Source organism: Chiloscyllium plagiosum, chromosome 1, assembly GCF_004010195.1.
Source record: "Chiloscyllium plagiosum isolate BGI_BamShark_2017 chromosome 1, ASM401019v2, whole genome shotgun sequence".
Lineage (NCBI taxonomy): Eukaryota > Metazoa > Chordata > Chondrichthyes > Orectolobiformes > Hemiscylliidae > Chiloscyllium > Chiloscyllium plagiosum.
This window is the reverse complement of record NC_057710.1, coordinates 60,380,036-60,396,963: the sequence shown is the minus strand read 5'-3', so window position 1 is coordinate 60,396,963 and position 16,928 is coordinate 60,380,036. Positions and strand designations below refer to the sequence as shown.

General features: G+C 41.2%; 1 protein-coding gene across 1 annotated transcript in view; it reads right to left on the bottom strand.

The window, feature by feature from the left end:
• Nucleotides 1–16,870, bottom strand: part of LOC122548851 (P cell-type agglutination protein map4-like) — a 25,313-nt gene extending 8,443 nt beyond the window's left edge. The window contains exons 1-5 of the mRNA XM_043687718.1: nucleotides 16,856–16,870; nucleotides 15,427–15,462; nucleotides 9,214–9,348; nucleotides 7,501–7,566; nucleotides 2,944–3,096 (exon numbers count right to left, since the gene is read on the bottom strand). Coding sequence (XP_043543653.1) covers nucleotides 2,944–3,096; nucleotides 7,501–7,566; nucleotides 9,214–9,325 — 331 coding nt within the window. The 5' untranslated portion in view covers nucleotides 9,326–9,348; nucleotides 15,427–15,462; nucleotides 16,856–16,870. The remainder of the gene's footprint in view (nucleotides 1–2,943; nucleotides 3,097–7,500; nucleotides 7,567–9,213; nucleotides 9,349–15,426; nucleotides 15,463–16,855) is intronic.
• Nucleotides 16,871–16,928: the final 58 nt, after the last annotated feature.

Here is a 16,928-nt window from a genome sequence, read left to right as displayed (position 1 = left end):
ACTTATGCACTTAATGGTAAGGTCCTAGGGAGTGTTGCTGAACAAAGAGACCTTAGAGTGCAGGTTCACAGCTCCTTGAAAGTGGAGTTACAGGTAGATAGGATAGTGAAGAAGGCACTTGGTATGCTTTCTTTTATTGTTCAGAGTATTGAGTACAGGAGGTCATGTTGTGGCTGTACAGGACATTGGTTAGGCCACTGTTAGAATATTGCATGCAATTCTGGTCTCCTTCCTATCGGATAGATGTTGTGAAACTTGAAAGGGTACAGAAATGCTTTACAAGGATGTTGCCAGGGTTGGAGGATTTGAGCTACAGGGAGAGGCTGAACAGGCTGGGGCTGTTTTCCCTGGAGCGTCGGAGGCTGAGGAGTGACCTTATAGAGGTTTAAAAAATTATCAGGTGCGTGGATAGGGTAAATAGGCAAAGTCTTTTCCCTGGCATTGGGGAGTCCAGAACTAGAGGGCATAGGTTTAGGGTGAGAGGGGAAAGATATAAAAGAGACCTAATGGGCAACCTTTTCACACAGAGGGTGGTACCTGTATGGAATGAGTTGCCAGAGGTAGTGGTGGAGGCTGGTACAATTGCAACATTTAAGAAGCATTTGGATGGGTATATGAATAGGAAGGGTTTGGAGGAATATGGGCCGGGTGCTGGCAGGTGGGACTAGATTGGGTTGGTATATCTGATCGGCATGGACGGTTGGACCAAAGGGTCTGTTTCCGTGCTGTACATGTCTATGATTCTATGAATCTAATCCTTTCCAAAACCTTTCCTACAACAGAAGTAAGGCTCACCAGTCTATAATTACCTGGGTCATCTCTACTGCCCTTCTTGAACAATGGCACAATATTTCCAATCCTCCAGTCCTCTGGTACTAAACCTGTAGACAATAACGACTTAAATCTCAAAGCCAAGGGCTCTGCTATTTCCTCCCTAGCTTCCTAGAGAATCCCATCCGGCCCGGTTACGTGTCTACTTTCACTCCTTCGAAAATTGATAACACCTGTTCGTAACTAACCTCGATCCTTTCTAGTCTAATAAGTTGTATGTCATTCATCTTCTCTACAATATTCTCCTTTTCCTGAGTGAAAACTGATGAGAAATGTTCGTTTAGCACCTCTCCGATCTCCACAGGGTCCACACTCAACTTCCCACTTCTGTCTTTGATTGGCCCTATTCCTACCTTAATCATCCTTTTATTCCTCACATACCTACAGAAAGCTTTAGCGTTCTCCTTTATTCTATTTGCTAAAGACTGCTCGTGTCCTCTCTTTGCTTTTGTTAGCTCTCTCTTTGAATCCTTTCTGGCTGATCTGTAACTCTCCATTGCATCATCTGAACCATCTTGCCTCATCAACACATAAGCCTCCTTCTTCTTCTTAACAAGAGATGCAATTTCTGTTGTAAACCACGGTTCCTTTACCTTATCACGTCCTCTACCACGGTTCCTTTACCTTATTACTTCCTCCCTGCCTGACAGGGACATACCTATCAAGGACACGCAATATCTGTTCCTTAAACCAGCTCCACATTTCTATTGTGTGCATCCCCTGCATTTGCTACCCCATTCTATGCATCCTGATTCTTGCCTAATCGCATTATAATTACCCTTGCCCCATCGATAATCTTGACCTGTGGCATGTATCTATCTCTTTCCATCGCTAAACTAAACATAACTGAATTATGGTCACTCTCTCCAAAGTGCTCACTTACAACTAAATCAAATACTTGGCCTGGTTCATTACCAAGCACCAGATCCAGTGTGGCCTTCCCTCTTGTCGGCCCTTTGACATACTGCGTCAGGAAACCCTCCTGTAAACATTGGAGATAAACCGATCCATCCAATGTACTAGAGTTATAGCATTTATACAGTGTAGAAACCTGTAGCTACAAGACCACGAATCACTAAGATTGGTTTGACGAGAATGATCTCATCATCTGTTGTTGATCCACCTTTAGGACTCCACTATGTAGCGGTGCTGTCAAACAACACTTGTGTTGGAGATTAAAGTCCTCCATTCCTGAAGAAGGGCTCATGCCCGAAACGTCGATTCTCCTGCTCCTTGGATGCTGCTTGAACTGCTGTGCTTTTCCAGCAACACATTTTCAGCTCTGATCTCCAGCATCTGCAGTCCTTACTTTCTCCATTAAAGTCCTCCACACAAAGTACATTCCATGTGCATAGTAGCCTTAGTCTGCCTCAGTACTACGTAATTATCCTAGACTGTTTGTCAAAATTGAGCCTATCTTCTGCCAAAGACTTTGTGTGGCTGCTATTTTCCACTTAGTATCAGTAGCTTAATCTAACACCAATAAGAAGGATTGGTAACAGTGAATCTATCAACAACATTGCAGATGGTTTAGCTACACCATATCACAGATGGTAAGAGTGGTGAAGATCATAGAAACATAGAAAAATACAGCGCAGTACAGGCCCTTTGGCCCTTGATGTTGCGCCGATCCAAGCCCACCTAACCTACACTAACCCACTATCCTCCATATGCCTATCCAATGCCCGTTTAAATGCCCATAAAGAGGGAGAGTCCACCACTGCTACTGGCAGGGCATTCCATGAACTCACGACTCGCTGAGTAAAGAATCTACCCCTAACATCTATCCTATACCTACCACCCCTTAATTTAAAGCTATGCCCCCTCGTAATAGCTGACTCCGTATGTGGATCCTGACAAAATATATAACTTGTCATTCAAGAGAATTGATCATAGAAATTAGAAAGTGATTCTGTGATTGAGGTGTTCTAATTGTTCTGAGACAAAGAATTAAATTACTGTAGATCCCATCAACTCTAGTGAGGTTGGGTTTGCATTGTAGCAGCATTTTGAGATGTAATGGCTGTTCAGCGAGATGCATATATAACAAATGGTGAATGATTTGCAGTTACATCTTTGTTTTAATTATACAAACAAGTCAGAATTACTTACCCTTTGAAGATGCAAGTGTTATCCTTGCGGATGTGTGCATTGTCAATTTACTCAGAAAAAGAGATGCAGAATGTGATGACCCCATATCTGTCTCAGTTGTTGCAGATTGACTTGTTGCTGCATTTGCTTTTGATGGCACTACATCTGATGCTTCTGCAGAGGGAAACATACTTTAGATTCACAATCAACATATTTGATATAATACAAGATTAAAATGAAAATGTAACTAAAATTGTCTGTGAATACTGAAGCAATTGTGATTGTTGGTGGACACAAATAAACAAAATAGGACTCGGAGTAGATCATTTGTTCACAGATTCTGCTCTCAGTAGGATCATGGTTGGTATGTTTGTATTTTAAATTTCCCATTTACTCCTGATAACCTTAGATTCTTGCCAGTCAAGGAAATCAATCTGTTGTTTCCTTAAAAATATTTAATGATCTCACCATCATCTGAAAGAGCAAGTTCAAAAGTTGCAACCCTCTGGGAAAACAAAAATCTTCTCATCTCTGTCCCAAAAATGCGATCTCTAATTTTAGACAGTGCCCCTCCTTCTGGACAAACATATATGAGGTAACATCCTTCCCCTGTCCACCTTGTCAAGACCAAATATCAATCCTGAAAACCTCCTCTGAAACACCTCCAATGTATGAACACCATTTCTTAAATAAGTAGACCAAAAGGGCGGCACGGCGGCACGGTGGCTCAGTGGTTAGCACTGCTGCCTCACAGCACCAGGGTTCCAGGTTCGATTCTGGCCTTGGGTGACTGTGTGGAGTTTGCACATTCTCCCCGTGTCTGAATGGGTTTCCTCCGGGTGCTCCCGTTTCCTCCCACAGTCCAAAGATGTGCAGGTCCAGTGAATTGCTCATAGCATTAGGTGCATTAGTCAGAGAGGAAATGGGACTGGGTGGGTTACTCTTTGGAGGGTTGGTGTGGACTGGTTGGGCTAAAGGGCATGTTTCCATACTGAAGGGAATCTAATCTAAAATTTAACAAAGTATTCAAGACACAATCTGAATGCCTGATAAAGATGCAAATCAGGAGAAAGTGAAGACTGCAGATGCTGGAGAGTCAGAGTCAAAAACTGTGATGCTAGAAAAGCACAGCAGGTTAGGCAGTGTCTGCGGAGCAGGAGAGTTTTGGGCATAAGCCCTTCATCAGGAATGTAAAGGGGGAAGAGGGCTGAGAGATAAATGGGATGGGGGTGGGGCTGGAGGGAAGGTAGGATGGTGATAGGTAGATGCGTGTGGGAGGTAATTGTGATTGGTCAGTGGGGAGGGTGGAGTGGATAGGTGGGAAGGAAGATGGACAGGTAGGACAGGTTCAGGGAACATCTTTGATCCACATGCCACAAACAACTTCACCGCCCTCACAGTCCCCTAAGGACATGCAAATCCTGGGCTTCTTCCACGGCCAAATCAAAGCTACGTACCTCAGGACCTTACAACCACATGGCATCAACATCGATTTCACCAGTTTCCAAATCTTCCCTCATCCCAGATCCAGCCCTCCAACTCAGCGCTGCCCTCTTGACCTGTCCATCTTCCTTTTCACCTATCCGCTCCACCCTCCCTACTGACATATCACAAATATCTCACACCCGCATCCCACCTACCTTTCCCCAACCCTACCCCCTATTTATCTCTCAGACTCCTTTACCTTCCCTTCCTGATGAAGGGATAATGCCCAAAATGCCAATTCTCCTGCACCTCGGATGCTGCCTGACCTGCTGAGCTTTTCCAGCACTACACTTTTTGACTAAGATGCAAAACATGCATACTAATTTTCAGTGCTGAGGGGAAAGGATGTTTTTTGCTTTTTTTTTAGTTCATAGTTAATAAGGTATTTTAATGTGATAAACTGTAGTCCATGGTCAGGGACCCAGCACAAAACAAAGTGTGATATCTCTGGAAAACAGTAAGTTTATTGATTGGTAATAGCTGCTCCTCTGAGAATCCCTACAGTGTGGAAACAGGCCCTTTGGCCCTACAAGTCCTCACTAATACTCGGAAGAGTAACTCACCCAGACCCATTCCCCTACCCTATTACTACATTTACCCCTAACTAATGCACCTAATCTACATTTTCTTGTCACTCATAAGCCATAATATCTAAATCTCTCTAAATTCCACACTGAACTCCACGGACAATTTAACAAGGTCAATTCACCTACTGTGCACATCTTTGGATTGTGAGAGGAAACCGGAGGACCCAGAGGAAAACCACTCAGACATGGAGAGAATATGAAATCTCCACACAGACCATTGCCCAAGGTGGAAATCAAACCCAGGTCCCTGGCACTGTGAGGCAGCAGTGCTAACCACTGAGCCACCCTGTCGACTGTTTCACTATTTACTATGTTACTTTTGGATTAAAACTAAATAGGATAAATATTTTACAGATTAAAACTAAACACTAGTAGGAATTTTAAAAAGTTTAATATCAAAGAAAATAAACTGGAGATGCAGAGCCATGTGATGTGTTGTACTTGCATGATGTGGGAGCTGGTGAACTCTATAATGGTTTGTAGTGACCACATTTGTAGCAAGTGTCAGTTGCTTGAGGAACTCTGGCCCAGATTTGATGAGCTGGAGTCTACATTTCAGACAACAGACAACGTGGCTCATCAAGGAAGAGGAGTGTTACCTGGGCACTGTGTTGAGGAGGCAGTCACACCCATTAGATTAATCACTTCGAATTTGGTCAGTGGTCAGGGACAGAAAGATGAGTGAAGCAGGTAGGCGGATCCAGGAGGTAGTGCTGAAGGAGCTTCAGAACATGAGCTTGTCTAACAGGGTTGAGGTTCTTGCTTCCTGAGTAAAGAGAGCAGAAGCTCTAGGCAAGACGAGCAAATTGACCATGGCACCATGACACAGGGAAGAATGTTAAAGTGGGGGGGAAAAGAGAAATGTATTTGAGGATGCTATAATCAGGGGAGCAGACATTGTTCTCTGTGGCCAGGATTGAGAGTCCAGAAGACTATTGCCTTCAAGGTGCCGGGTCAGGATATCTGATGTAGGCTGCAGACGGACTTGGAGTGGGCAGGGAAGGATCAGTTATTGTAGTCCACAGATATAGGTAGAAAGAGGAAAGAGATTCTGCTGAGGGAATATGAGCAGCTAGGGGCTAAATTGAAAGGTAGAACCAAAAATCTCTAGATTCCTATCTGAGTCACAGACTAATTGGTACAGGATCAACAAGATCAAAGAGGTAAATGCATGGCTCAAAGATTGATGTGAGAAATGAGTTTGAATTCATGGGATAATGGCACCAGTACTGGGGAAGAAGGAAGCTGTTCCAGTAGGACACACCCCATCTGAATCATGCAGGGACCAGAGGTCATATGAATCCAATAATTATAGCTGTAAGTGTGACTTTAAACTAAATTGGTAGGTTCAGCTGTACAGAAAATTCTAAAATCAAAGTTAAAGAAGAAGGTAAAAATACAGGTGAGTGATGGGGCTGATCGCTGCCAGAAAATAAAAGAAGGGATAAAATATTTGAATGTTGTATTGTACCAAAGAACCATGAAAGTATGGGGGAATTTAATACTAGAACAAACTAAAAGGCTTTGAATTTTAATATAGAAAACATTCAAAATAAAGTACACAAATAGATGGTACAAATCGAGGTAAATGAATTTGATCGCAAAGCCATTACAGAAACGTGGTTACAAGGAGATCAAAACTGGGAACATCCAGAGATAGTTGACCTTTTGGAGAGACAGAAGGGGAATGGAAAAGGTGATGGGTTGGCACAATTAATATAAACAAAATTAGGATGGTTGTGAGAGCTGATCTAGGTTCAAATGATTTATAGACTATTTCGTTGGTGATAAAATGGCAAGGGGAAGAAGACATTGGTTGGAGTATTGTACAAACCCCCAAAACAGCAGCTACTCTGTAGGAAAGGTTATAAATCAATAAATAATAGGAACATGTAAAAAGAATAGAACAATAGTAATGGGTGACCTTAATCTTCATGTTGATTGGGTTAATCAAATTATAAAGTGAAGCTAGGACAATCAACTTATATATTAGGCATAGTTTTCTAAAGTAACATGTCATGGAGTCAAGCAAGTAGCAGATTAGCTTGGATGTGTAGAGACCAGATGACTGTTCTGAGAGACAGCAGACAAGAAGTCAGTGTTGTTTAACTTGTGGATTGTAGGTATTAAAAATATTGCCATTGCTGATGAATGAATTGTAAATTTAACAAGAAGAAGAGAATTGGAGGGAGATGTGAAAAATAGAGTTTTGTCGTACATAATAGAAGATATCAAACTGTCTGAATCTGCAATTTGTGACTTTGTGCAGGAAATAGCTCATGTTACCAATATGGAAGAAAGACTTAAATTTTTAGAGTCTGATGCAAGCCAGTCATGTGATATGGTGCAAGATATGGTGGTAAGGCCTTCCAACATTGAATTTGTTTATGTTCTAATTAAACATGAGATGAAAGTAGAAAAATAATCACAAGAATGGTAGAATGTATAATAATCAACACTTTCCTTCATGATCAATGATTGGAATCCAAAAGCAAGGATTGCATACCTGACTCACTTGTTGTTAGGACACTTGTTGCTGCAGTCAGTTTTGATGTCATTACATCAGAAGATTCTGTAGGGTGAAGAATTCACTTTAAATTCACAATTAACATGTTTAATGTGATATCAGAGAAAAATGAAATTGGAGCGAAAATTTGATGTGAATATTGAAGATGCATTAAAAGTTAATAATGTACTTTTGTATTCTGTCAATCCTCAAGCAAAGGGGATATTTTCAGAGAGATCTGACAAAACGTTTTAATGAAGAAATCATGTTAATAGTAAGTTAATATTGTCAGTATTGACCGGTGCTTGTCTGTTGTTACAGCTTTACTTTCTTTTTGCAATGGTAGAAATCCTGAAGCAGTACGCTGTGACTGTTGGATCATTCATTTTAATACTGTAGTTGTTGAAGAAAGTAAAACCATTGCAGTTGCCACTGACCAGCTGCAGATATGTGAAATGCAGATAAATATTGTGGAAAGTGTTAGTTATTGTGCCAAATATTTACAATGGCATTTGTCTTTGAAGGTCATGGATTACCTGAAGCATGAGTCTGTTTATGACTTATGAATATGGTGAAACAGTTGGAATCTCCATTGATCGATTGGAGGTTGTGTTGGGTATACTATTGGTAGGAAGAATTCAGAACCAGCAGAAATGTTAGAGATTCTTCTGATTCTGATACTGCAGTTGGAGTTTGTGATAAAACTTCTGGATTTGTTGTGAAGCCAGCTGTATGAATGAAGAGGAAAAATACATTTGCTCGATTCTCTTAATTCAACAGAGATTATAATCTGACATTAAAGAGAATTTGGTGATACTAATTTCTCAAGTGAGTGTATGATTGTTGTGGTCATTGGTGAATATGCTATCAATTTACCAAGAAGAACAAAATTAGAAGGAGGTATGAAAAATAGACTTTACTAACCAATGATGGAAAATTAAAAATCTGTCTCAAACTCTAATTTGTGATGTTTTTCAGGAATTAGATAATGTTAATCATGTGGAGAAAAGATACATGATTCTGATGTACCCAATTCTGATGCTGAAATGGTAGCAGGCCCTTCTGATATTGAATTTGTATGTGTGCCAATTAAACATGCTATGAAAAATGGAACACAGGCTGTAGAATGGCAGAACGTACATTAATCAATGATTGGAGTCTGAGTGTGAGGATTTCTGACCGATCTGTTGCAGGGACACTTGTTGCTACAGTCACTTTTGTTGTCATTATATCTGAAGCTTCTTTAAAATGAAGGATGCTTTAAATTTAAAATTAACATGTTTGATGCAATATCAAAGCAAAATGAAACTGGAGCTAGTATCTAATTTGAATATTGCAGATGATTTAAGTATTCATGTTATACTTATGCTTTCAGACAAACGTAAAACAAAGAATGTTATTTGCAGAGAGATCCGATACAGATTTTAACAAAGAAATCGTGTTAATTGTGGGTTAATATTGTCAGCATTGTGTGGCACTTGTCTGTCTGTTGTTACAGCTCTTCTTTCTTTTACGATGGTTGGAGTCCTGATACAGTGTGCCTTGACTGTAGGATCATTGATTCTGATACAATAATTGTTGCAAAAGTTGAAACCATTGTGGTTGACATTGGACCAGCTGCAGGTATGTAGGAAGCAGATAAATACTAGAGAATGAATGTGTAATGTACCAAGTATTTACAATGGCATTCGTCATTGAAAGATCATGGATTACCTGAAGACAGAGTTGGTGTCTGAATTGATGAATCAGGCGAAACCATTGGAATCTCCATTGATCGATTGGAGGATGTGCTGGGTATAGTATTTGTGGAAATAGTTTTAAGCATTGGAGATTCTGTTGATTCTAATCCTGTATGAATGAAGAGGAGGAATCATTTGCTTGACACACTTCAAGTCAGAGCGTCATAGCACTAAAACAGACTCTTCGGTCCAACTCGTCCATACTAACCAGATATCCTGAATTAATCCAATCCCATTTGCCAGCATTTGGCTCATATCCCCATATTGATGCCTTTTAAATGTTGTTGTTGTATCAGCCTCCACTACTCTGCAACTTGTTCCACATATGTAATGCTCGCTGCATGAAAAAGTTGCCTAATAGGTCACCTTTATATCTTTCCCCTCTCATCTTAAACCGATACTCTTCACTTTTGCACTTCCCTATCCTGGGAAAAAGGCCTTGGTATTCACTCTATCCATGTGCCTCATGATTTTACAAACCTCTAGAAGGTCACCCGTCAGCCTCTGGTGCTTCAGGGAAAATAGCCTCAACCCATTCAGCATCTCCCAATAGCTCAAACCCTCCAACCCCAGCAACATCCTAGGAACTCTTTTCTGCACACTTTCACATTTAAGAACATCTTTCAAGAGCAAAGAGCCCTTTGACCCTCCAAGCCTGTGCCATCACAGTTTGCCCATCCATATTAAAACTGTCTTCACTTATGGGATCCATATCGCTCAATTTGCTTCCTGTTCAGGTATTCATCCTGGTACTTCTTGAATGCTGTCATTGTGTCTGCTTCCACCACCTTCTCTGGCAACATGTTCCAGGCACTCACCACCCTTTGTGTGAAAAACTTGCCTCATACATCGCTTTTGAATTTCCCCTCTCACACTGTGAACCTGTGTCCCCTAGTAATTGACCCATCCACCCTGGAAAAAAGCCTCATAATTTCACTCTATCTATGCCATTCACAATCTTACAAATTCCTATCAGGTTGTCCTTCAACCTCTTGCATTCTAGTGGAAAAAAAACCCCAATCTAGCCAACCTTGATAGCCAGAATCCTCCATACCACGAAACATCCTGATAAACTTTTTCTGTTCCCTCTCCAAAGCAGCCATGTGCTTCTGGTAGTGTAGTGACCAGAACTGTACTCAATATTCCAATAGCAGGGAGACCAGAATTGAACACAATATTCCCAAGTGGCCTAATCAATGTCCTGTATAACTGCAACAAGCCAACTTCAATACTCAAGGCACTGATCAATAAAGAAAAGCATACCATATGCCTTCTTCTCTACCATGCATACCTGTGACACCAACTTCAAGGAACTATGAAACTACATTGCAAGGTGTCTTTGTTTGACAAAATTCTCCAGGACCCTAACATTAAGTGTATAAGTCCTGCCCTGATTTGCCTTACCAAAATGCAACACCTCACATTTATCTAAATTAAACTCCATTTGTCACTCCTCAGCCCATTGCCCCCCGCCCCCCTCCATCTGATCAAGTTCCTGTTGTACTCAGACATAACTTTCTTCACTGTCTAATACCACCAATTTTGATGTTATCTGCAAATTTACCAACCATTAGTTTATCCAAGTCATTGATAAAAATTTATACAAAAGGCAATGACCCAGTATTGATCCTTGTGTTGACCACTGGTCGCTGAATTCCAGTTCAATAAACACCCCTCCACCACCATTCTCTGCCTGCTACCTTCAAACCAATTTTGCATCCAAATAGCTAGCCGTTGCTGGGTTCCATGTGATCTCACCTTACTAACCAATCTATTCTGCAGAACTTTGTTGAATGTCTTGCTGAAGTCCATATAGACATCATCATCCCCCCTACCTTCATCAATCTACTTGATCACATTTTCAAAAACTCAGTCAAGTTAGTGAGACACGATTTCCAACGTACAAAGCCCTATTGATTGTTCCCTAATCAGTCCTTACTTTTCCAACTGCATGTAAATCCTGTCCCTTAGAATCCCCTCCAACAACATACCCACCACTGACATCAAGCACACTGGCCATAGCTCATTTGCTTTTCCTGGCCACCTTTCTTAAATAGTGGCCACCTTCCATTAGCCACCCTCCAGTCTTCCATCACCTCACCTGTGGCAATCAATGACACAAATCTCTTAGCAAAGGGTCCAGCAATCACTTCCCTAGCTTACCAGAAACTTCTGGGATATACCTGATCAGGTCCTGGGGATATATCCACCTTTATGCATTTTAAGATGTCCAGCACAATCTCCCCTGTAATATGGACACCTTTCAAGATGTCACTGTTTATTTGTCTGAGTTCTTGAGCTTCCATATCCTTCTCCACTCTGAATACTAATGTGAACTACTCATTTAGTATCTTACCTACCTCCTGGGTGGCACACATAGATGGCCTTGTTGATCATTAAGGGGCCCTATTTTGTCGTTAGTTACTCTTTTGCCCATAATGTATTTAGATTAGATTTCCTACAGTGCAGAAACAGGCCCTTTGGCCCAACCAGTCCACACTGACCCTCCAAAGAGTAATGCACCCAGATCCATTTCCTTCTGTCTAATGCACCTAGCGCTATGGGCAATTTAGCACAGCAAATTCACCTAACCTGCACATCTTTGGACTGTGGAGGAAACTTGAGTATCCGGAGGAAACCCACGCAGACATGGGGAGAATATGCAAACTCCACACAGACAGTTGCCCAAGGCTGGAATCGAACCTGGGACCCTGGTACTGTGAGGCAGCAGTGCTGACCACTGAGCCAACCTGCCACCCCCATTTGTATTTGTAGAATTTCTTTGGATTCTCCTTAACCCTATTTGCCAAAGCTATCTCATGTACAAAGAACAAAGAACAAAGAAAATTTACAGCCCAGGAACAGGCCCTCCAAGCATGAGCCGATCCAAATCCACTGTCTAAACCTGTCACTCAATTCCTAAGCATCTGTATCCCACCTACTCATGCATCTGTCCAGACGCATCTTAAATGAATCTACCATGCTTGCCTCTACTACCTCTGCTGGTAACGCGTTCCAGGCATCTACCACCCTCTGTGTAAAGTACTTGCCATGTGTATCCCCCTTAAACTTTTCACCTCTCACTTTGAAAGCGTGACCTCTTCACCCTGGGAAAAAGCTTATCTCTATCTACTCTGTCCATACCCTCAATCAGATCCCCCCTCAATCTCCTTTTTTCTAATGAAAACAATCCTAACCTACTAAGCCTGTCTTCATAGCTAGCACCTTCCATACCAGGCAACTTCCTCGTAAACCTTCTCTGCACCCTCTCCAATGCATCCACATCCTTTTGGTAATGTGGCGACCAGAACTGTACACAGTATTCTAAATGCAACTGAACCAATGTCTTGTACAATTTTAACATGGCCTGCCAGCTTGTATACTCAATACCCTGTCCAATGAAGGCAAGCATACCATATGCCTTCCTGACCACTCTATCCAGCAACCGTCAGGGTACAATGGACCTGATCTCCCAGATCTCTTTGCTCATCAACTTTTCCCAAGGCTCTTCCATTTACTGTATAATTTGGTCTGGAATTAGACTTCCCAAAATGCATCACCTCACATTTGCCTGGATTGAATTCCTTCTGCCACTTCTCCGCCCAACTCTCCAGTCTATCTATATTCTCCTGTATTCTTTGACAGTCCCCTATGCTTTCTGCAACTCCGCAATCTTCATGTCATTTGCAAACTTGCTGATCATACCAACAGTTCCCTCTTCTAGATCATTTATGTATATCACAAACAACAATGGGTTTAGAACTGAACCCTATGGAACACCACTGGTCACCTTTCTCCATTTCGAGAAACTCCCTTCAACAACTACTCTCTGTCTCCTGTTGCTCAACCAGTTCTTTATCCACCTAGCTAGAACATCCTGCACACCATGTGACTTCACTTTCTCCATTAGTTTACCATGGGGAACTTTATCAAACACCTTACTAAAGTCCATGTGTATGACATCTACAACCCTTCCTTTATCTATCAACTTGGTCACTTCCTCAAAGAATTGGTAAGGCACGATCTCCCCCACACAAAACCATGTTGCCTATCACTGATACATCTATTCTTTTCCAAATATATATAGATTTTATCCCTCAGTACCTTCTCCAGTAACTTTGCCAACACTGACGTCAGGCTCACTGGTCTGTAGTTACCCGGAACATCCCTATTATCCTTCTTGTACAGGGGGACAACATGAGCAACCCTCCAGTCCTCCAGCACCTCACCTGTGTTTAGGGATGCTACAAAGATATCTGACAGGTCCCCAGCTATTTCGTCTCTTGTCTCCCTCAGTAACCTGGAAAGATCCCATCTGGTCCTGGGGATTTGTCCACTTTAATAACCTCTAGCCTACCCAACATATCTTCCCTACTTATGTCAATGTGATCCAGAGCAATCAAACTTCTATCTCTAATCTCAACATTCATTATGCCCCTATCCTCAGTGAACACTGATGCAAAGTAATATTCAGAATTTCACCCATTCTCTCAGGTTCGACACTCAGCCTTCCTTCCTTATTCTTTAGTGGACCAATCCTTTCTCTAGTTACCCACTTGCTTCTTATATAAGAGTAAAAGGCTTTGGGATTTTCCTTAATTCTGCTCGCTAAAGCTATTTCATGACCCTTTTTATCTTGCTTGGTCCTACTCTTCCAATAGTTTTGCAGGGCTCGTTCTGTTCTTAGCTGCCTGGACCTTATGTATGTTTCCCTTTTCCTCTTGGCTAGTCATCCATGGTTCATGAATCTTGCCTTTCCCATCCTTTGCCTTCAATGGGACATGCCTATCCTGCATTGTCTTTAACCTATCTTTGAAAGCCTCCCACATATCAAATGTGGATTTCCCTTCAAATAGCTGTGTCATTCCACATTTCCCAGCTTCTGCCTACTTTTGATATAATTGGCCTTGGCCCAGTTTAGTACTCTTCCCTTAGGACCACTCTTCATCTTTGTATACGAGTGTTCTGAAACTTACACAATTGTGGTCACTGTTCCTAAAGAAATCCCCCACTGAAGTTTCTATCACCTGGCCTGGCTCATTCCCCAACATCAAATCCAATATGGCCCTTCCCCTCATTAGACTATTGACATACTGCTCTAAAAAACTCTCCTGCACAAACTCTGACACTAAATGTATCCCAGTCAATGTTGGGAAAATTAAAAATTTCCCATCACCACCACCCTGTTGCCTCTACATCTTTCCATAATCATTTTACTCATTTGTTCTTCTACCTCACGTTGTAATACAGCCCCAACAATGTAACTGCACCCTTCTTATTTCTCAGCTCCACCCATAATGCCTCACTACTCAAGCCCTCCAGTGTCCTCCTTTAGCACAGCCGTGATATCATCCCTGACAGCAATGCCCTCCTCCACCCCCCTCCATCTTTTACTTCTATCCCTGTCTGTCTGAAGTGTCTATGTCCTGGAACATTTAGTTGCCAATTATGCCCTTCCTTCAACCAAATCTCTGTGATTGCAATAACGTCAGGCACCAATACAAGCCCTAAGTTCATCTGCCTTACCCACTATACTCCTTGCATTAAAGTATGTGCGCTTCAGGCCACCAGTTCTTTTGCGCCTATCTGCTCTCTGCCTACTCTTTCCCTTATTAATGCTAGCTTCATGATTCTTACAGTCTCCAGTCTCCACCTCTCTGTCTACTTGTCTTCTTTCTGGTTCCCAGCCCCCTGCCACATTAGTTTAAAACTTCCCCAACAGCAGGAGCAAAAACTCCCCCAAGGACATTAGTTCCAGTCTGGTTCAAGTGTAGACTGTCCAATTTGTAATAGCCCCACCTTCCCCACCTTTCTCAATGTCCAACAAATCTGAACCCCTCCCTCCTACACCATGTCTCCTTTCTATCTTGCTGACTTCCTTCTTGAGTATATTCCTACTGCCCTTATGCTCCTTGAGTGATTCACTTGATCCCAGCTGTCTATACCTACCATTTGCCTTTTTTGTTTTCTTGACCAGAGCCTCAATTTCTCCAGTCATCCAGCATTCCCTATACCTACCAGCATTATACTTCACATGTTCAGGAACATACTGCCTCTGGATTCTCGTTATCTCATATTTGAAAGTCTCTGACTATTCATCTGTCCCTTTACCTGTGAATAACCTCTCCCAAATCAACTTTTGAAAGTTCTTGCTTAACATGAGAACTTGAGTATGTGGATTGCAAACCTCTTTCAGTTGCTGCAGGAACACTTGCGGCTTCAGTCAGTTTTGATGTCATTACATTTGAAGCGTCTGTAAAGGGAAGGATGCTTTAAGTTCAAGATCAACAAGAGCAAAATGAAACTGGAGCTAAAATCTGAAGTGAATATGGGAAGGTGCTGTAAATGTACTGCATTCTGTCAATCCTCAAGCAAAGAAGATAATTGCAGAGAGAACTGATGGAATACTACAATGAAGACATCATGTTAATTCTGGGTTAATATCATCAGCACTCATTTGTGCTTAGCTGTAGTTACAACTGTTCTTTTCTTAAAAGATGATAGAAATCCTGATGCTGTGTGCCCTGACTGTGTGATAATTGAATCTGACACTATTGTTGTTGTTAAAGTTCAGAACAGTTGATTGCTGCTGAACCAGCTGCTGATATGTAAAATACAGAAAAATATGGAAGAATATATGTATAATGTACCAAGTATTTACAAAGACAATCACCTTGAAATATCATGATTACCTGAATCATGAGTCGGTGTCTGAATTGTTGAATAGGGTGAAACTGTTGGAGGACATGTTGGGCATAGTTTTTGTGGAAAGAGTTTTAAATATTGGAGTTTCAGTTGATTCTGATTTTGGAGTTGGGGTTTGTGATGAAACATCTGGATTTGTCGTGAAGACAGCTGTATGAATGAAGAGGAAGGAACATTTGCTCAGCACTCTTCATTCAACAGTTATATTAACCATGCCTTTTAAAACACTTCGGCAACACTAATAACATAAAATGAATATATGATGGTATTACTTTGATTAAATAACTGTCGATTATATTCAGACTGAAGGAGATGATGTAGCATTTGCTGTTGTGGCAGCATGTCAAGATGTAATGACAGCTCAGTTTTCCATCTTAAAATAGATGAATTGTTTTCATTGACATCTTGGTATTAAACGGAAATAAGAGATGTTTTGAGAGAAAGAAAGGACTGTTGGAGAGATAGCACACAAGAAGTTGGGAGGTGTTTACCTTATGAATTATACGGATTTAAATGTTGTAATTGCTGGTGAGTGTGTTATCAATATGTAAAGAAGAAGAGCATTGGAAGGAGATTTGAAAAATAGACATTTATAATACATAATGGAAGATAAGTCTGAACCTGTAATTTGTGATTTTGTACAGGAAATAGCTCATGTGAACCATATAGAATAAACACTCAACCTTTTAGATGATTCTGACATAGCTGTTTCGGGTGTTGCCATGTTAGCAGTGTCTTCCAATATTGAATTTGTTGTTGTGCCAATTAGACATGAAATGAAAGAGGAAAATGAATCAACAGAATGGCAGAATGTACAATAATCAACATGTTGCTTGGTGATAAATGATTGGAGTCCCAGTGTGAGGATTCCATACCTGACAAAGTTGTTGCAGGGGTATTTATTGCTTCAGTCAGTTTTGATGTCAATACATCTGAAGCTTCTGTAAAGTGAAGAATGTTTTAAATTCACGTTGTGGGATCGTG